The sequence below is a fragment of the Pantherophis guttatus genome, chromosome 3 (genome assembly GCF_059756535.1).
Source record: "Pantherophis guttatus breed Tessera chromosome 3, ASM5975653v1, whole genome shotgun sequence".
Taxonomy (NCBI): Eukaryota; Metazoa; Chordata; class Lepidosauria; order Squamata; family Colubridae; genus Pantherophis; species Pantherophis guttatus.
The window spans coordinates 22,166,591-22,188,977 of record NC_142065.1 but is presented as its reverse complement, the minus strand read 5'-3'; the positions used below and the strand labels follow the sequence as shown (position 1 = coordinate 22,188,977).

Sequence of the window (22,387 nt, the reverse complement as noted above, 5' to 3'; positions counted from 1 at the left end):
ATATGAAGGTTTTTTTCTATTTTAATTCAGAAGTGATATGCCACTGCCTGGAATGTATTATTTTTACTTCCCAGTCCTAGGTGGTTGTGGTGGGATGTCACAACACACAAACGGAAGAAGAGTCTGGAGAGGGAAGTTTCGTAGAGCGGCTAAGGTGCTGCCTAGAAACTGGAAGACTGTGACTTCTAGCGCCACCATAAGCATGAAAGCTAGCTAGGTGACTTTCAATCAGTCACTCTCTCTCTCTCAGCCCAATCCACCTCACAGAGTTGTTGTTGTGGGGAAAAGGTGTAATGAGGCATGTTCACTGCCTTGAGTTATTTATAAAGTAATAAAGGTAGGATAAAAATCTAATAAATAATAAGTCAACTATTGGATTTCATATCAAATCTAAAACTCAGGTTTTATATTATTATGTGAATAATATTAATATTAATAATATTATTATGGGCTTCTATTGTGTAGCCTAGAATCCTAAAAATCAATTTTCCTGATCATAAAGCTAACCAAAAAGGGAAAAAAAAACATTACCACACAGATAAATTTGGATCAATATTCCAGTATTTATAAAATGAGGCTTAAAGCTGATCAAAGATCATAAGATATTTGATTTAAAGATGTGCCTCCTTTTCTTGACTTCACTGTATTAAGTCCCTATTGTTTCCTTCTATCTTTTAACACTAAAATTCCATTTCTAACAGATGTTTCCTCACATTGAATGAATCAAGCATATTAAATTCATAAATGGAAACCTGAATAATGTATTCCAGATACATAGGGTGTGATTCCTGAAAACAACATAGTATATGTCCAGAGACCAACTATCTTACAAGAAGAAAAATAGTCAAGAAAAACAGGTAATAAAAAAGAGTTAAGGAGGAGTATGTTAGAGTTACATTGCAGCCATTGCCAAGACAATTTCTTACCTTGTCCAAATCATAGTAGAAACCCTGAAAAAAAATGCAGCAATTTAATGCACAGACAAAATGCAGACCAACTATTCAAGTTCTTTCGATGAAAGAGAGAATCACACATTGCTGTTCTTAATTTAAAAATAAACACTAATGACTCAAATATTACTGGCTGGTTATATTCCTTTTCTTTACATTGCTTGCTTTTACATATCCAATACAGATAGTCCTCAACTTACAATTGTTCGTTTAGTGATCGCTCAAAGTTACAACAGCACTGAAAAAAGTGACTCGTGACCATTTTTCACACTTATGACCATTGCAGCATCTCAATGGTGGGATTCAACCATTGTAACCACCGGTTCGCTTTGTGAGCTCATTTGCGCGCCAAACAGGCGATCCCCGCACATGCAATACATTTGAAAACAGCACCTTCTTTTGCAGCTCCGGTGATAAAACAGCTGAGGTGCAGCAATCTGCACTGCCGCGCCAATCAGCTGGGCTTCAAACAAAGGAAATGAAGGTACGTATAGCACAGGGGCGGGCAGGCGGTGCAGCTGATTGTCAGAGCAAACCAGTTCGCTCACAGCTGATCATCGGAGCTACTGGTATTTCCGAACCGGACTGAACCAGCAGAATCCCACCCCTGCAGCATCACCATAGTCACATTATCAACATTTGGATGCTTGGCAACTGGTTTATATTTATGATGGTTGCAGTGTCCCAGAGTCATGTGATCCCCTTTTGTGACCTTCTGACAAGCTAAGTCAACGGGGAAGCCAGATTTACTTAACAACTGTGTTACTAACTTAACAACTTCAGAGATTCACTTAAGAACTGTAGCAAGAACAGTTGTAAATTGGGGCAAAATTCACGTAACAATGTTTCACTTACAACGGGAATTTTGAGTTTAATTGTGGTCGTAAGTTGAGGGCTACCTGTATTATCTACTTCAAATACCAAGTCTTAGGCTAGGGATAAGCAAGAATTTTTAAAAAGCCAGAAAGAGATACTCGGTGTACTGGCAAACTACAGTTATTTGCACCTCAATTGTTTCTCAGTCTTTGTACTTTTATAAGTGGTGATACTGTTTGTTTCATAGAACAATCGCTATTCACTGCTGGATGAGTCATCTGTTCAAGAAGGAATCCAGGTTCTGTAAGGTTCAACCAAGAGAGTGCCAATTGGTCACAACCGATCCGCCGGAGCTCAATTCCTTTGCAAGGAGCAGAGAACACATTTATAAAGAATGTGCTGTAATTTAACAAGTTATTTGTATATGTGACTTAGCTGCATAGCAACGCATTTTGCCTTGTGCTTTAAGACTAAACAGTTCACTTCATTGATCCAAGTTTGCTCCATAATCATAGAGTAAAAAAGTGGATGCATTCAAGTGCCATGGTGGCGCAGTGATTAGAATGCAGTTGTTGTTGTTGTTGTTAGTTGTGAAGTCATGTCTGACCCATTGTGACCCCATGGACAATATTCCTCCAGGCCTTCCTGTCCTCTACCATCCCCCAGAGTCAGGGGTGAAATGCTCCCGGTTTGGACCGGATCGCCTGATCAGGTAGTGATGGCAGCGGGTGGTTCAGAGAACCGGTAGCAAAAATCCCTGCCCCCTCCCCACCACCACCATGCCCAGCTAAGCCGCATGATCATCAGAGGCTTTTTTTTTTTTTACTTTTAAAAGCATTTTTTCTACAACCTCTTCCGACAAAAAAATGCTTTTAAAAGTATTTTTAAAAAGCCTCTGATGATCGCACGGCTCAGCTGGGATCGTCAGAGGCTTTTCAAAGCACTTTATCTGCAATCTCTTGCAGGTGGTTAAGAGGTGGTTAAAAAAATGCTTTGAAAAGTCTCTGACGATCCCAGCTGAGTTGCCTGATCGGCAGAGGCTTTTCAAAGCATTAGAAAAAATGCTTTGAAAAGTTAAAAAAAAAAAGTTGGCCACGCCCACCGTCACATTACCCCCACCCACCCCACCAAGACACACCCACAGAACCGGTAGTAACAAATTTTACATTTCACCCCTGCCCGGAGTCCATTTAAGCTCACACCTACTGCTTCAGCCACCTCATTCTCTGTCGTCCTCTTCTTCTTTTGCCCTCAAACTTTTCCTGCATTAGGCTCTTCTCCAATGAGTCCTTACTTCACATTAGGTGGCCAAAGTATTTGAGTTTCATCTTCAGGATCTGGCCTTCTAAAGAGCAGTCAGGGTTGATCTCCTCTAGGACCGACCAGTTTGATTGCCTTGCAGTCCAAGGGACTCGCAGGAGTCTTCTCCAGCACCATAATTCAAAGGCCTCCATTCTTTGGCGCTCAGTCTTTCTTATGGTCCAACTTTCACAGCCGTACATTGCAACTGGGAAAACCATAGCCTTGACTATACACACTTTTGTTGGCAGGGTGATGTCTCTGCTTTTTAGTATGCTGTCTAGATTTGCCATAGCTTTCCTCCCCGGGAGCAAATGTCTTTTAATTTCTTGGCTGCAGTCCCCATCTGCGGTGATCTTGGAGCACAGGAAAATAAAATCTGTCAGTAGAATGCAGTACTGCAGACTAATTCTGATGACTGATGACTGCCAGCATTTTGGCAGTTCGATTCCCATTGACTCAAGATTGGCTCAGTCTTCCATCCTTCCGAGGTGAGTAAAATGAGGACCCAGATTGTTGGGGGCAATATGCTGACTCTGTAAATCACTTAGGGAGGGCTGTAAAGCACTGTGAAGTGGTATATAAGTCTAGGCGCTATTGCTATGTTATTCACAGCAGGGTAGTTAGGAACCGTTTTGGTAGCCAAAAATCCACTTTTGACAGTTTTGTGACATATTATCCAGCAACTCTCAGAAGCCAACCTAATGAGGATCTGATGTGAAAAACCTAGTTAAAAGAATTAAACTCCATTGCTCTTTGCTATTCAGAAGGTAAACTGCAACTGGGATGAACAGAAAAAAAAAAAACATTTGAAATCTGCCATGAGTTTTAAGGTAATTTGCAATACATTGGGAAGGATTTTCTTCTCTCAATTATCTTAACAGAAACAATAAAACAACTTTCTTCCAATTGTTCTACTGAAATGAAGAAAGCTTTGGATAAGCCAAAGCAGAGTTTCTGTGCAAAAGGACTAAGAGTCTCATTTATTTCCTCTATCTGAATGCACGAATTGAGGAGCCTTCTGTGCCAAATATGTGCATTTCACACCAGATTACAATAACTGTGTCTCAGGGTTTCATAAAAGAAAACTGCACACAGGAGAAACTAAAGGTCTAACTATCTCTTTGTTATAAAAATATTTTTGGGAAAGTATTTTTTTTCCCAGAGGTGGACATGGGAGGAATAACCCTATCAAACATTGATTGCAATGGACAAAAGAGAAATTATAGTAACACTAAATGCAGTGAGAAGGGGGCCAATGGACATTCTATTCAGGCCCTTCTCTACTGTTCAAAACAGCCCACTGGGAAATCAATAGTGCAATTGTGCAAACTGGAGTCCAAAAAGCCAAAACAGCATAAAGTGCATTTAATGAAAAGGGAATACAGATGCCCTAATAATTTCACCGTAACGAACTTTTCTGGCAAACTCAATAAACGTTTTAAATGATAATTTCTTGATTATGCCCATAATACCTAGTGATTTAGCATAATGTGAAAGTCCAGATGACTGGTTTAGATGATTAAGCCAACCTATGTGTGACCCCGTTCAGTTTCATCTTAATATTAAATTCAATAAAAAGAAGCTTCTTACCAATCTGGAATTTCTTCTTCTGTCTCGGTGGCACTCTGATAGATAATCCAGCTCTGTTTGATGCATTTCCAGATATTCACTAAAGGGAAAAGTTAGATATAAACCAGATCCATTTTCAGAGGTCAGGGGGGAAAAATACATTTTCTAATCTCTCGCCACACTTCCATTAAACACAATGGGATCTTAGCTTGAGAGTAGTTTAGTTTTCAGATGTGTGCAGGAGATACCAATCTGTTTATTTACTGCTTTGCAGTAGAGCCTTATCCTGTTTATTTTGGTCCCTTAACTCTGTGTTGGTCCAGACACATACTAACTATCACCAGAAGTACATATATAGACACATATGTACATCAGTAGAATAGTTGCAGACACAAACTCCAGCAGCCCACAAGGATAAAACTCCATTGGCTTACATTCCTATAAGTTTGTGGGTTAATTTAGACCAGACACAAATAACTTAATTTTCTCCTCATGTATTTAAAAAGGATACAGTCAGCATTATACAAGATGCAAAATCTGAGCAGCTCATTGTGTTTATATTAAGCAGTGTATGCTTCTTCCAACTTATTTGAGGGATTTTTCCCCTAACCACTGCTGTCCCACCCATCCACCTGAGGCCCATTGTTCCTCTAAAATTCAGCCATTTGATCTTTTGCCAAAACTGTACAGTAATCTCTAAGTCTAATTTAAATATTTCTGCACATAGATGTCCAAAATCCAGTCTTAAATTTTATTGAGTTGAAAAAATTTCCTTGCCATAAATGTGCCAGCTAATATAAATGAAGTAGCTACCTGCATCCAAAGAATGACTTTTCCCAAATGTTTTAACATTCCATTAGTGATTTATTTAGGTCTGAAAGATAGCTTGACATCTATTTGATATACAGTAGGAAAAGAAGACATCTGCTTGTTTTCTATGTAGAATTAAGTGCCGTGTTCCAAGTGTGGCTACACCCTGGTTTGATATAAAGATACTGACAGATGTTTGTTAAAATTCCTTTCTTTAACAAAGCTATTCCATGCCTTTTTTAAAAAAAAGGGTATTGACATTTTTGAACTTTGGTTTAGAGAAGATTCTTGAGAATACGGAAGACAGCCAAGAAATTAAAACCAATGGATCATTGAATAAATCAACCAGAATTCTCTCTTGAGGCACAATTGACCAGACTCAAATTATCCTTATGTCAGACACATTATATGAAGACTCAGCTCTTTGGAAAAGTCCCTTATCTGGAGAAAGGTGGAAGGCAAATAAAGAAAAGGATGACCAGCAGCAAGATGGATATCTGGTACTCAGTTACATGACAATTGGAAGGCCCAAAAGTTCAGGTTAGAGGCATATTGTCATGGAGAAAAATCTATGTGGTCATTAAAAGTTGACAACATCCTGATGGCACCTAATCTATCAATGATAATCTATATGAAATAGGACTTCTTCACAACAGCTGCCCACTACTGTTCTTATAGGTTGAACTATGATTATGGCAGATTAGAATAGAATAGAATAGAATAGAATAGAATAGAATAGAATAGAATAGAATAGAATAGAATAGAATAGAATAGAATAGAATAGAATAGAATAGAATTTTTTATTGGCCAAGTGTGATTGGACACACAAGGAATTTCTCTTGGTGCATATGCTCTCAGTGTACATAAAAGAAAAGATACGTTCATCAAGAATCATAAGGTACAACACTTAATGATAGTCATAGGGTACAAATAAGCAATCAGGAAACAATATCAATATAAATTGTAAGGACACAAGCAACAAAATTACAGTCATACAGTCATAAGTGGAAGGAGATGGGTGGTGGGAACGATGAGAAGATTATTTGATATGAGAAATATGAGAAGGTATTTGTAAAGTATTACTTGATTATGATTAGTAACCATGGTTTGCTTTTAATTTACTTAGCTTACCCATGGTGTAGCATGTGATCCAAAGCAGAAAAGGTTTCTGCTTTGAAAAAACTTTCCTTCCAGTCTCTGGAGACAGAACTGAAATACAGAAGTGCCTACAAAATGGAGGCCCTGCAACCAAGCGTCTTCGATGCTCTGGTAGAAGCATAAGATAGCTAGCGAAGTTCAGCCTTCCCTCACATTAAGATCTGAGTCTCCAGTTTCCATGGAACCAGGGCAATTCCTTCCCCCTACCCCACCCCCCAAAAATCAGAAAAATCATAAATGGGAAGCTACAAGTCTGAATCCAAAATAAATAATCACTGCAATAGAGCAAATTATACTATATTATTTAATGTAACATCCATGGAGGAGTATGCTGAGTCAAATTTGGCATTTGTTGTTAGATGCACAAACACACCACACGGAATTAAGATCTATTGTCTGGACAATCTCATCAGAATGTCCATATCAAGACCTAACAAAAAATGGTAAATCTTGCTCCTCAGTGATATCACTGCTCAAGGCCACCTTTGCATCTCTGCAATGAATTCTGCTGTGAGGTAAAGTTTCCAGCACGACACTACCGCACACAGCAGATGCCACAAGAGTACATCTGATTATTGGCAAATAAATTGGACAATCAATGCCGATAGCTTGTTTTTTGTTGGCATAGAACAGGGGTGTCAAATTTAAGGCCTTCTTAGATTAACAGATTAACAGAGTTGGAAGGGACCTTATAGGTCATCTAGTCCAACCCCCTACACCATTTCTGACAAATGGCAGTCCAGTCTCTTCTTGAAAGCTTCCAGTGATGAAGTTCCCACAACTTCTGAAGGCAAGCTATTCCATTGGTTAATTGCTCTCACTGTCAGAAAGTTCCTCCTTATTTCCAGGTTGAATCTCTCCTTGGTCAGTTTCCATCCATTATTCCTTGTCTGGCCTTCAGGTGCTTTGGAAAATAGCTTGACCCCCTCCTCTCTGTGGCAGCTCCTCAAAGATCTGGCCCATGAGGCCACACTGGAAACAGTCAAGGATCAGCCCACAGTGAGTCTGCCTGCGAAAACAGAGCTCCATTTTTGCTGGCAGAGGGTTGCAAGAGACCATCGCAGCCAAAAACAGAGCACAGGAGCCCGTTTTCACTGGCAGAGTGCTCGGCCCACCACAGGCACCCCCAACATGAGTGATGTTGAGATGGCCATGCCCCCTCAACCCCCCCCCCCGAGGTCAAATACAACCCTGATGCAGCCATCAATGAAATCAAGTTTGACACCCCTGGAATAGAACAACTAAAGCAGTGGTCTCCAACCTTTTTAGCAGGGGGGAAGAGAGGGACTAGTTCTGCGCGAGCAGTGGGTGAGTGCATGCATGCAGCTCCATTTGTTCAAGCAGATACATTTGCCCGCCGCTTGCGCTAATGGGGATGCATGTGCGTGATCACCTGCCTGCTGCGTGCACAACTGGAGTTGCATGTACACACTCATCTGCCGCTTCTGCAGACCAGTTCTGAACGGGGTTGGGGACCCCTGAACTAAAGCATCCTCCTTTTGTGAAAGTCTTTTTGGATGTTTTAATTTTTTGGGAATCAAGTTGTGTCAAGCAATTTCACTGACTATACAGATCAGAAGTGACCCCGTTATTGAAATTCATTTACTTATTCTCAGCTTTTTTTGGTCAAATTAAATAAAACTAAACCAGAGGTCTTCAAAGCCAGCTACACTGGCTGGAGAATTCTGGGAGTTGAAGTCCACAAGTCTTAAAGCCAAGTTTGAAGACCTCTAGACTAAACCATAACAAAATATTGCAATTTCCCCCAAATACATATGATTGGTTTTGGAAATGGTTCTTACTTAAGCCCTTTCTTCAAAGCTTCAAAAATCTTCTTTACTTGTTGCGGTTTGGGATCGCAGACGACGGCCCCTTTCTGGAGGGATGAATACATCTTGGCAGATTTTACTGACATTTTGGATCTTGTGGATCCTTTGCCGAGAGATTTTCTGTAAAAACAGCGAAAGGATCAGTGAACAGTGAAAGGATCGCATTAGAGGTAACTCACCAATTTGTTTGTTTCCTTTATAAGTGGTTGTAAAATGAGTCAAATCCCAATTAATAAATGTTCATGAGAAACACAATGGCCATAGCTGTGAGCAAAGCCCTGCCTGTCTAAATTCTGGACAAGTGATCTATGCAGGGGTGGGTTCTAAATTTTTTAACTACTGGTTCTGTGGGCGTGGCTTATTTTGTGGGCGTGGCTTGATGGTCATGTGACAATTATTTAGGATTTAGGAGAGGTACTGGTCTACCAGGCTTTTAACTGCTTGCAGAGCTGTACCGATCTACCCATTTATTTTTTGCAGGCACTGGTCTACCCATTTATTTTTGCAGGCACTGATCTACTCATGTATTTTTGCAGGCACTGATCTACTCATGTATTTTTGCAGGCACTGATCTACTCATGTATTTTTGCAGGCACTGGTCTACTAATTTGTTTTCTTTTAACACTGATCAGCTGTAGGGCGGCCCTTTGAAGCCCCACGGCAAGAGTTTAAACAGTTTTTTTCCCTCTAGCCATCAGCTGGGACTCAGTAGGCAGCAATAGATTGGGGGTGAGGCCAAATAAAAGGTAAGAATAATGCGGGGGGGTGGGGGGTGGGGGGCGGGGGGGCGGGGGGAAGAACTGGTTCGGTGACATCATATTGTCACCGCTACTGGCTCGGGAGAACCGGGCCAAACTGGGAGGAACCCACCAGTGGATCTATGTATAATAGGAGAGGCGCTTTGATGACATGGTCACAGACATCATTTTGACCTTGTTGACTTCTCCACAGACCCAGAACTCGAGTCTTCCCACATTCAGTAGAGCTTACTCATGTATGTGTTGGTGTGTAAGGTATTCCAGACAAAGACCTAACTCTTATCATCCAAACAGAACTGAAGAAGATTCTTGGATGAGAAGTGAAACATTTTCAAAGAAAATGAAAGTCCAGTTGTCCTTTTGGAAAATGCACCTTTGGGATAACCATGACCTGGATGACTGAGAATCTTCACAGACATATCATCCAAACACTTCCCATACTCATTCTATGATGAGTGATAGGAAGTCAGTGGATAGTTACTAGCATTTATGTCTAAGTAATAGGTAAAGGTTTCCAGTCCAGTCGTATCTAACTCTAGGGCAGGATGTTCTTAGCTGAGGAAGCCAGCATTGTCTGAAGATATTTCTGTGGTCATGTGGCCAGCATAACTATACTTTGAGGTGCACAGAATGCTGTTACTTTCCCACTGAAGTGGTACCTATTTATCTACTCACATTTGCCTGCTTTCAAACGGCCAGGTGGGCAGGAACTGGGGCAAATAACAGGAACTCGCTCCATTGCGCAGAGCTCGGGTCTCAAACCTGGGCTGTCAGTTTTCCAGCTGACAAACTCAGCATCTTCAACTGCTGAGCCATCTCACACACACCCCACCCCAGACAAGCTAAAATCACAGCAGGTGCACAACTAGCTGACCTTGACTAATCTCTGAACAGTTAAGCAAATTCACACCTGATGAATCCTTGGACCAAAGATTGCCAAGAAATAACACAGCTGTGAACTAAAATTGGAAGTGGAAGAAGAGAACAGGCTGGAGGAAAGCAGTGGCAAGACACATGTTATCCACCAGAGAACAATAAAAAACACATTGCCCAAACTTGCAGTGATAAATTGGTATCTGTGGAAATAAAAAGCCAATTTATTGCAAAGCCACCAGGGTTTCTTTTTTAGGTTATACTGAACAGATGTATGTTTAAACTTTAAACTAACATTTTACTTGGCAAATGAAAATATTTCTCTGTAATGGCACCATTTTTAAAAGTGTTAAATATAGTATTTCACTTCTATCAGCACATTGAATCAGACAGCTCCAATAAACAGGTGAGAACTAGGAAAGATAAAAGCAGTTATATGTGGATTGTGAATATTTTCCAACACAATCTGTTTTCTGCTGCTACAGGCCATGTGATATGCATAACACTACTTCGTGCCTATTGCTTATTTCCAAGAATATTACTACCCTGTTTCCCCGAAAATAAGACATCCCCTGATAATAAGCCCAATCGGGCTTTTGAGCGCATCCACTGAAATAAGCCTCCCCCTGAAAATAAGCCCTCCCCGAAAATATTTAAGCGCAGAGCTGGAAATCAGGTAAGATAACAAGAGGAGCCCCATCTTGCTCCACACGCCCAAAAATAATAAGACCTCCCCAAAAATAAGGCCAAGCACTTATTTCGAGGTTCAAAAAAATATAAGACAGGGTCTTATTTTCGGGGAAACACGTTAGCAATATTCAAATTAGTTACACAAGGAGCCATTAACTGTTATTGGGTTATCCTGAATGGTTCAGATACAGGTAGTCCTCGATGTATGACCACAATTGAGCCTAAAATTTCTGTTGCTAAGCAAGACAGTTGTTAAGTGAGTTTTGCCCTGTTTTATGGCCTTTTTGCCATAAGTGTTAAGTGAATCATGAAGTTGTTAAATGAATTAGACTTCCCTCATTGACTTTGCTTGTAGGAAGTTGGCTGGGAAAGTTACAAACAGTGATCACATGACCCCAGACAGTGCAACTGTCATAAATACATGCCAGTTACCAAGCATTCAAATTTTGATCAGATGACCATGGCGGGGTGGGGGGGGATACTGCAACTGTCATAAGTGCAAAAACAGTCAGAAGTCATTTTTTCAGTACCATTGTAAATTCAAATGATCACTAAATGAATGGTTATAAGTCACGGGCTCCCCATATTAAATTTTACCCTTCTTGTTTTCTAAAACCTTTTTAGAAAATACTTTATTAATAATAGTTTCATTTTTATTTATGGAACATCATTGTCAGTATATTTATTTTGCTCCGTTTATTTTACTATTTCTTATTCTCTTAGAAGGGAATATTCAATATTGGTTCTTGAAGGGAATATTCAAAATTGGTTCTTGAAGGGAATATACAGAATTGTTTCTTGAAAGGAATATTCAAAATTGTTTCTTGAAAGCAAAAAGTATTTGATTTTCTTATACTTTTTAAATTTGCTTTATAACAAAGCCCTGCCTTAATCTGGGATCAGGCCACTGGTCACATCTGGAATGTTGAGGTCATATTATGGGCACCCTTGCAAAACAGGTGTGGCCAACCAGGTGTTGGTACAAAGCCAACATAGATAAGTAGGTAAGAAATTATTATATATACTTTCTTGAGAATAAGCCCTAATGTGTGACTTAGTTAAGAGCTGTGATGTATCTCAACCTTGACAGTTTGAAGATGTGTGGACTTCAACTCCCAGAATTCTATGCTGGCTGGGGAATTCTGGGAGTTGAAGTCCACACATCTTCAAACTGCCAAGGTTGAGAAACACTGTATAGTTTATAAGGCGTTGGACTGGCACTGGAGAGATCTAGGTTTCTTCAGCCACAGATAGTTTATGGAGTAACTTTGGCCCAATCTACTCACAAGCTTTTTGTTGTGGAATAATATGGAAGAAGGAGTCCTATGCAAGCTGCTCTAAACTCTTGGTTTAAAGATGGGTGATAATTCTAACAAATAAATAAGTCACAATAAATACTTCCAAAGTAAATTCTTCCAAAATTCTTTTAAATCGAAATTTTAATCTGTTTTAAATTATTGGGATTTTTAATTGTCTCAGGCTAAATTATTTAATCTGGTTTTAATTATGTTTTTAACTTTTGTATCTATGTATTTTATTTTGTGCCTGTTCACCGCCCTGAGTCCTTCGGGAGTAGGGCGGTATATAAATCTAATAAAACAAACAAACAAAACAAACAAATAAAACAAACAAACAGTCATATCTAGTTGGAAATACATTAAATCAAGGTAGCAAATCACTTTTTTGTTAAAAGATAAACTTCTTGCTTAAAAGAGCAGCTCTTTCACTCTTTTTCCAGTTATTTTTTTTTAAAGGAACACAGTATCAGCTCAAATTTATTTAAATACTTAGCCATCTTCCTTTTGATTTATAACTCCTACAAAGTATTTGGCTCTTTAAGTTTCTGCCCTCTCTGATAAATTAATTACTTTTTTACCCTTTAAAACAGAGCACAGAACAAGCTGTACTGATTCAAAAACCATGTGAAAATCCAACTTGAGGAAACAAACTAACTTAAATCTCAATTATCTTCCTCTACATCCCAATTCTTACTCAATAAAACAGACAGAAAAATACACAGCTGAATATTCTTCACCTACCTGGATATAAATAATAGTGACAGTCTAAGATTTTCTTAGAAAAGTTGTCCCTCAGTTACTTGTGACTATGGCTAATTTTCTTTTTAACCCTATATTTGCTTGTTCAAAAGTTTATCACTCCTCTCTGAAGTCAATAGGTTGTCTTACTATAATCACATTCTTATTGGTTAATCAACGCATAGCTGCTAGAATCCACACAGCTGGAAAACACTATGAGGCTACAGAAAAGAAGAGTTTGGTGGCCCAATCTTAGCTATGCTTATTCAAAATAAGTTTCACTTCCAGAAAAGCAGGTTTCCTTTTGCAATTTTTTTTGGGCAGGACAGAGAACTGAAATATACACAATGGCTAAGTTCACACATTGATTTTATCAAGGTTGATTGAACAAACAACTTACTGGGATATGTGAATCCAGATTTTATGGCTTGTTCTATAACAAAGGTGGGTTTCAGCAGGTTCTGACCAGTTCTGGAGAACCGGTAGCAGAAATTTTGAGTAGTTCGGAGAACCGGTAAATACCACCTCTGTCTGGCCCCACGCCCATCTATTCTCTGCCTCCTGAGTCCCAGCTGATCAGGAGGAAATGGGGATTTTGCAGTAATCTTCCCCTGGAGTGGGGTGGGAATGGAGATTTTACAGTATCCTTCCCATGCCATGCTCACCAAGCCATGCCCACCAAGCCATGCCACGCTCACCAAGCCATGCCACGCCCACTAAGCCACACCCACAGAACGAGTAGTAAAAAAATTTTGAAACCCACCACTGTGGGTGGGTGTGCCTTCAACTCAGTTGACTCCTTGCAATTGCCTGGATAAGTTCCTCAGTTTTCTTAGCAAGATTTCAGAAGTAGCTTGCCATTACCTGCTTCCTAGGGCTGAAAGAGAGCGTGACAGGCCCAAGGTTACCCAGGTGGCTTTGTGCTCAAGCAGGACTTGATGATCTCCCACTTTTGAGCTTTAATCATCGCACTAAATTGGCTCTCCAATCAATGAAGGTGACTTTAAAAATTGTGGCTTAATTTAAGGCTATTAAAATTGCTTTCCTCTCACCTAGATGCGAGCAAAAAGCTATCTTTTGGTAAACTTCTAAGTATTATCCAGATGATTTCATCTAAGAGGTGCAAGCACAAAACTTATGCTGAAATGGCCAATAACGATCACATCTGTTTTCTGGAAATATTAACCCATCATAGTAATGCCAGTGAAACTGCTTTTCTAGTTAACTGGTACAGTACTTGGATGTTTATTTTCTGTCCATCCCTCTAAAAAAATGCATAAAGATTTGATTGTTGTTTTTGTTAATGCTTTACAGCTGAAAGTAACTAAATAACCTTCAGGGGAAAGTAAACTTTTTTTCCCCCTACAAGCATTCTTACCCGGTTGGAGGTGATTTAGTCGGAGGAACATCTGTTTGACTCCTTTCCCATCGTCATTCGTTCTCAGAACTCCCACTATGTATGTCGGCCTCTAGCCTGTTTATTCAATTGCTTGCTTGGTTGTGTTTTTTTTTTTACCCCCCTTACAGAGTAAAATCCACCAGACTTCACTTAAATGTCTTGCAGGCAACTAATGTCTTTGATGTTGTCTAGGTTTTATAATGAAAGTGGAAATCCATGTATAATTATATGAATGTGTTTGAAATAGGTCCCACACTGGTCTGCAGTGGAAATTGTGCTTTGGCTATTTTGAAAGTTGCTAGTTGCTTTTATAACTTGGTTGCTGTTTATCTTATATGGTTTGTATGTTTTTTGATATTTGTATGTTTTCATATTGTATTTGTTTTGCTTTTTAACTGTTGTACGCAGGGGTGGGTTCTAAAAATTTTTACTACCGGTTCTGTGGGTGTGGCTTATTTTGTAGGCGTGGCTTGATGGTCATGTGACAATTCTTTAGGATTTAGCAGAGGAACTGGTCTACCAGGCTTTTAACTGCTTGCTGAGCTGTACTGGTCTACCCATTTATTTTTGCAGGCACCAGTCTACTCATGTATTTTTGCAGGCACTGGTCTACCCATTTATTTTTGCAGGCACCGGTCTACTCATTTGTTTTTGGAGGCACCGAGCTACCACCAAACTGCCTTTTACCACTGATCAGCTATAGGGCAGCCCTTTGAAGCCCCGCGGCAAGAGTTTAAACAATTTTTTTTCCTTATAGCCCATCATCTGGGACTCAGGAGGCAGCAATAGATTGGGGGTGGGGCCAAATAAAAGGTAAGAATAACGCGGGGGTGGGCGGGGTGGGTGGAGTGGGCAGAACTGGTTCGGTGACATCATATTGTCACCGCTACCGGTTCGGCGGAACCAGGAGGAACCGGGAGGAACCCACCACTGGTTGTATGGCACCCAGAGTCATGTGTTTTGAGATGGGAAGGAAGGAAGGAAGGAAGGAAGGAAGGAAGGAAGGAAGGAAGGAAGGAAGGAAGGAAGGAAGGAAGGAAGGAAGGAAGGAAGGAAGGAAGGAAAATAGATATTCATAGGGGGGTGTCAAAATGGCAGCCATGATCACACAATCAAAGCCCCATCCCTTTTTAAACTGTGTGTCAACTATGGAAGCCATATTAGCACCAGAAGCTTCCACGCTGCCAACTCCATGCGCCTGGGAAAGTAGGAGGGAGGATTTAGGAGAGTGAATGTAGTTAGACATAATAGCATTCTTCCCTTCGGCCAAGGTCATGGTGTTTATGCATCTAGAGGAGGAGTGGTTGCAGGGATAGCTCAAGTTGGGATGGATGATGATTGGATCATGTGACAGACTGATGGATGAAGGGGCTGGATTTGTGGTTTTGATTTACTGAAGGAAAACCTGAAACACTCAGATTTGGGTTTTCCCAGATGTGCCAATATACCTACTCTAATAAATGGGAACTTTGAGAAAATGCCTGTCTCGGAGTTTATACTTGCAGTTGGGGACTTTCTGGAATGCTGACAGTGTGTTGCATGATGGTAGCCAACATTTTTACTCTTCTGAATCTCCCATAAGATGCCCCTGTAAGCATATTTAAGATACCTTTAGAGCAGCGGTGGGTTTCAAAAATTTTTACTACTGGTTCTGTGGGTGTGGCTTGGTGGGCGTGGCTTGGTGGGCGTGGCAGGGGAAGGATACTGTAAAATCTCCATTCCCACCCCACTCCAGGGGAAGATTACTGCAAAATCTCCATTTCCTCCCGATCAGCTGGGACTTGGGAAGCAGGGAATAAATGGGGGTGGGGTCAGTCAGAATTTTTACTACCGGTTCTCCGAACTACTCAAAATTTCCACTACCGGTTCTCCAGAACTGGTCAGAACCTGCTGAAACCCACTTCTGCTTTAGAGACCTTCCTTATCCATCTGAACTAATTTACATGTGACAATTGTATTTCCTTCCTTACTGTAGCTGCTTCTTCCAGATCATATCCTGGTTTCTTTATCTTAGGTCTAGATTAAAGCACTTTAATTTATGCAGGACTGTGTGTTCAAGGTCAGTTATGCTAAACCAAGTATGGTTTGCTTGACTTTGGCTTAGTATGTTAAACAAGCACAGCCATTAAGATTTATAAATCATGATTTAATATTCAGTGTATTACATAAATATCACTGTTTGTTTAATAAACTGTCTAAACAATACAGGACTTAACTGGAACTAGCTGTTATAGTGTTGCAAATGCCTCGTGTAATTTTTGGAATAGATTTCACTTCTACCTATGTATAGTAGACTTGTAAACCAGTCTGAGTCTCATACTTGAAGGGCAAAAATCCATGAACAACAACTACATCCAACCATCAATCAGTCAGTCAAGCCTCCTTTGCATGTAGATTTACTTTTGCTTGCGTTCATCCACTGATGCTATTTCCACATAATAGCAATAGCATTTAGATTTTATACCTCTTTACAGCACCCTCCAAGCCACAGGTATCAAACTTGCCGCGTCATGATGCCGTCACGTGATGTATCGTGACATTTTTCCCTTCACAGATCTAGATGGGCGTGGCCTGCGTGTGACGCATCTGGCCCGCGGGCTGCAAGTTTGACCCCCCCTTCTCTAAGCGGTTTACAGATATATCACCAAGTTGCCCCCAACAATCTGGGCCCTTGTTTTACTGACATCAGAAGGATGGAAAGCTAATTTCAACTTTGAGCCAGTGAGACTCGAACTGCTGGCAGTTGGCAGTCAATAGAATTAGCCCGTAACATAATTCTCATGTCAGTGTATTGGTCCCATATATCATTATATATTAATCTTTAAAACACAAACACAGTCAGTCAGTCAGTCCTGCACATACAACACATAATATCTAAACCAGAGAAACAGAGGCTAGAAAGTGGTTTGTTGCATATAAAGCTTACGCCAACATCCGGCTTTGTGTGCTGCTAAATCCAGCGAAGGAACGGCTCCTGGTGATTCTTCCCCCATCAGCAGGGGAGACAAAGGTTAGTTTCACTGACATGATTCGTGGTTAATAGATGCTGGCTCTAGAAATTAAGCAAACAAAAATAAATGCATCAAACGATTAGGCAGGAAATGGAGAAAACATTGAACTCTGTTTGCAGAATTAGGGTATCTGAATACATGGAGCTACCTACATTCAGTTGGATTCTTGGTTCATTAAACCAGTTATTGCTTTTCAAGGTTTCAGGAAGGATCTTCCAAGAATTTTATATATATACTGCATACTGTAAATTGAAGGAAGGAAGGAAGGAAGGAAGGAAGGAAGGAAGGAAGGAAGGAAGGAAGGAAGGAAGGAAGGAAGGAAGGAAGGAAGGAAGGAAGGAAGGAAATATTCTTTGGATAGAAAATGCAAAGGACTGCAAAGCATTTATTCCACCAAAGAGTTAAGATGAAGAATCGTTATATGATCACGTTCTTTTGTTTTTTGTCACAGACATTTTTCCAATTCGCCATCATATTGCTGCATTTTCCAATTTGGAAAACAAAGGGACTTGATCTAATTCTGACTGCTGTGGAATATTTGAACAGATATTTCAGGGTCTAAAATGGATATTTTGTATTACACCACAGACTCGGTGCTAACCTCTGTCATTATTCTGCAAACTAGTAAAAGAACTCTTTAAAAAATTCAGCACATCAGATTGAATCCATGGCAATACAGAGCCATTATTCTCTTCACCATAGTTGGCTAAAAAAGTCACAGCAGATCGGATCCTCATCCTATGCCACATTGTAAATCAAAGAATACTTTTCCTTGATCAAAAGCTTCAGTGATGTACCACTCTAGAAAATAGTGGTTGACACCAAGCAAGATTAAATTCCATTTAATTTCTATGTTATATTTCATTATAATTAATGCAGCTATATGATGCTGGAGAAGACTCCTGCGAGTCCCTTGGACTGCAAGGCAATCAAACTGGTCAGTCCTAGAGGAGATCAACCCTGACTGCTCTTTAGAAGGTCAGATCTTGAAATGAGACTCAAATACTTTGGCCACCTAATGAGAAGGAAGGACTCACTGGAAAAGAGCCTAATGCTGGGAACAATTGAGAGCAAAAGAAGAATGAGACGATAGAAAATGAGGTGGCTGGGTGGAGTCACTGAAGCAGTAGGCATGGGCTTAAATGGACTCCAGAGGATGGTAGAGGACAGGAAGGCCTGGAGGAAAGTTGTCCATGGGGTCGCGATGGGTCGGACACGACTTTGCAACTAACAACAACAATGCAGCTATTTTCCCTCATAGACTTTGAAAGGTCATGTTAAACATAATTTAGAAACTTTTTTTAAAGATTTCTGAGTACAGCGATCTGGTCGATGACACCATGACATCACACGCAGACATGACCAATAGAAAATCCATCATTCAAATCATCAGCCTGGTGTCACAATGCCCTCTGCCCTCCCTTATCCCCAATGCAGACACTGTATATTTAGAGGCTGTTCCATTGCTTCCACGGGGCAGACCCTCGGCCTGCCAAAAGCCATTGTTTGCAAATGGCAGATACACCCCCACACATGGCACCCACCAAGCAGCGACCAATCAAGCAACATTATGCTTTGGTAGGATGCATAGACTCAGCTTTGCAGTACTTCTCTAAAGCATGATTGCTTATAGAACCAACTGTACTGTACATATGTATACATGGCAGATATCAATATGACCTCCTCATAATCCCGTCAATATTTTCCCATCAATATTGCCACCACTTTTGGAAAAGGGCATTTAGTTTTTCAGATGCTCTGAACTCTCCCTTTTCTCAGCTACTGTATGTAGAATTTCTTAACGGTTAGAACAATTAATCAGTAGAACGGCTTGCCTCCAGGAGTTGTGGGTGCTCCAACACTGGAGGGTTTTTTTTTTTTTTTAAAGAAGAGACTGAACAGTCACTTGCCTGAAATGGAATAGGTTTTCCTGCCTGAGTAGGGGGGTTGGATTAGAAGACCTCCAAGATCCCTTCCAACTCTATTATTCTGGATGAGACACATTGAGGTTTTTTTAAAGAACAGGAAGTATCAGGATTAATACACCCCCCCTTCAAAAATAGCTATCCCCTCCCTCTGTGATATTTGTAAGCATGATATGGTCATTAAAAAGAGACCAGAAACATTTTGCCATGCTTTGATTGATGCATCTATCGTACTTTCAGGATTCTACTGCCTTTAGGAAGGGGGGAAAGGCTGCGTGTTAAATACATTTTCTGAAACAGCAACCTTCCTCTAGGACAAATGACACATTTAAACAACCTTTATTTTATCAACAGGCTATATTAGATTCAGCGTTTGCAAGCTCTAATTGCATTTTTCATATTCTGCTTAAAGGACCACTCAGATGCTATAAAGAGAAATGTAATGAATCCAACAATCATAGATCAGGAATTGCATTTATTTATTACATTTTACACACACATATCCCTCTTCCCTCTGCCTGTTTATTATTATAACTCCTCATGGGAGAAAAGGAGCACTTCATGTTAGCCTATGCCTTCTCAAATTCTGATTTATTGAATAAATGAAAACAGTCTGGAGTCATACAACGCACTACTTGATAAACAGCAGTAGTATGCAATACTACCACCAAAATAGTTTTACTGAAATTTACTACTTTTACTGAACCATAAACCATAGTTTGCAGACCACATTGTGTTCACACAGCACTGCAACCGAAAACAGAAAAAAAAAAACACATTGTGGAGTTTGTAAATCGTGACGAGTCAAATTAGAAAGTACTAGACAATAACTGATGCTCTTTGGCTGAATGTAAATACTGCATTGTAAGCCTGCAGTACAATGTGTGGTGGGCATCCAACTGCAATTATTCTGGAATTCAAATATAGTTGGAGCAGCTAGACTTTAATTCAAGTGAATATGGCAGGTATGTGCATATACTTTTTAATTTTCTGTATAACCATCCAGCTCACTGTCTTGTCTAGTCTTGACCTACAAAAGACCCTAGGCAGAGATCTTTCCTATCTGTCTGTCTGTCTGTCTGTCTGTCTGTCTATCTATCTATCTATCTATCTATCTATCTATCTATCTATCTATCATCTATTCATTCATTCCCACCTTCAAGTCAACATTCACTCCTGGCACCTGTTTGGACAAATCCCTTCAATATTTTGGCAAGGATTTTTGGAAGTCATTTGCCATTGCCTCCCTTCTAGGACTGAGAGAGGGACTGGCCCAGGGGCACCCAAATGGCTTTGTTCTGTAGGAGGTTAGCACCCACCCCTCTCTTAGAAGAATGAAATATTCTAGGAAATGTTAAAAAGGCAGAATATGATACTTCCCTGGATGAGAAATGGAGAAACATGTTTTTTAGGCAGGAAGCAGACTCACTCTTAAGAGCCCCCACCCTCCTCGATAGCCCACAGCAGATGTCAGCACTTTAGAGATAAAGAGATAGCTAGGTATATTCATAAGCAAATGCCCCCATCCAGGATTCAACAAAGATAGGATTAGCCTTCTACCCATCTAGCAACAGAACTCACCACATGGCACCTAGGGAGATTGCATCACCCAGCAAGGCTCAAATAAGCCTTTGGGACTCAAAAGACAACCTACAAACTTACCCCGCCATGGCCCCATGGGAGTCTGACAACCAATCAGAATACAAGCTCAAATTCAAAGCCCAACAGAGGGTATAAATCTCCCTCCCTCCCTCCCTCCCTCCCTCCCTCTCTCTCTCTCTCTCTCTCTCTCCACCAACTATCTTTTCAAGCAGTCTCCATGAATCCAGTGTCTTTTTCCCTACTTGGAACTGAACCCAGATGGACATTTCTTCCAACAATTTGTAAGGTGGACTAGAAAGAGTTTCCCACTTTCTTGCCTGGTGCATTAACCACTACACTAAACTGACTCTTCATTCATTCCTGATCTTTTAAACCAGAGATGCTGGAGATTATACTCAGATTCTCTGAATCCAAAGCACATGTTCCATCCTCATGCTGCAGCTCACCCCTCCGAACTAAGCCATGTTGTGAGAACAATTGAGCCAACATACAAAGACAAAGCTTTGCCCTGGCACTCAGTTGTCTTTCTTGTAACAGCACACAGCAGTCATCTGTTGCAATTAGAATGCAAACACCCATCTCTGTCCTGGGGCAAGGCCCAGTTCTGAGCAAACATTCAACCACTTACACACTAGAATATCTTGCATAACAGATGCGCCTGCCCTCTTACACTTCACAATCAATGGTCCAGTTTTCAAGGGAAGAAAAAGAAGTCAGCCTATTCATTTCTCTCCATCACCATCCACCCTGCCTGTCAGTTCTTTGAATAGTTCAGTACCAGGATCCACTCAAACTAGCACAGACAGCCCCTAAACAGAACTCTTGTTTATTTTTCTCAAAGAAGGTTCAATTTAGCTTCATCATGCTAGGCCCAAGGTCTTGAGTACTGGGAGGGTTTTACTTTCAATTGCAAAGACTGGTTCTTGGTTCCCATTCTGATCATGTTGCCACCCCCAGAGTGCTAAATTCCCTTTGGCTTTCTTTCCTGCTTCCCATTATCACTCAATCCTTTGTGTTTCTTGAGGGAATTCAGGTCCCTGGTGCTGCATGAGCATTGAATGGAGGTCAGAGGCCGACCACCTCACAAGACGCAGAAGGCCAATAAATCTGAACAGTGGACAGAAAGCAGTTGAAAATCCTCCCACGCCTGCAACTACAAGCAAGCTGATGAAATGCAAAACCCCAGGTTTTAAATATTTGCCTTTTTAAAATAAAAAATATCAATACTCCTGAAGATAACATAGACCAAGCCAGCTGGTCTAAATTATCTAATTTGGAATAAAGCCTCAGTTGTACCCATAAAGCCATTTCACTAAATTCCATGTAAAAGACAACATACAGCTATTTTTCTTATAGCAGTTCATAGCAAAGCATAGATTAATTTGCTATCATGTGAGATCTCTGTGTGTGTGTGTGAGAGTGTATATGAGTGTGTGTTTGTGTGTGTGTGAGAAAGAGAGAGAGAGGGAGGGATGGAGGGAAAGAATAAGTGCAAAAAGTCCAATTCAGATCCAGTCCCACTTTCATTGAAATCATCTCTTTGAAATTAGAATACTACTTCTTCTGACATTCATTCTTAAATTAATGTCTTGGAAAAAGGTAACAGGAATGTTTATCGAATGTGTAGATGGCACAACATTTGGATAGCAAATAACCCAG

The 22,387-nt window shown here is 40.4% G+C and overlaps 1 protein-coding gene across 4 annotated transcripts in view; it reads right to left on the bottom strand.

The window, feature by feature from the left end:
• The window catches only part of RIPOR3 (RIPOR family member 3), a 127,016-nt gene that overhangs the window by 52,632 nt on the left and 51,997 nt on the right, over positions 1–22,387 (bottom strand). For 2 of the 4 annotated variants that reach the window (XM_034413786.3, XM_034413791.3), the window contains exons 2-5: positions 17,117–17,242; positions 8,408–8,554; positions 4,659–4,737; positions 927–950 (exon numbers count right to left, since the gene is read on the bottom strand). In XM_034413786.3, the coding sequence (XP_034269677.2) occupies positions 927–950; positions 4,659–4,737; positions 8,408–8,554; positions 17,117–17,217 (351 nt within the window). In that variant the 5' untranslated portion in view covers positions 17,218–17,242. The remainder of the gene's footprint in view (positions 1–926; positions 951–4,658; positions 4,738–8,407; positions 8,555–17,116; positions 17,243–22,387) is intronic. The other 2 variants (XM_087889099.1, XM_087889100.1) reach the window with 2 other exon arrangements.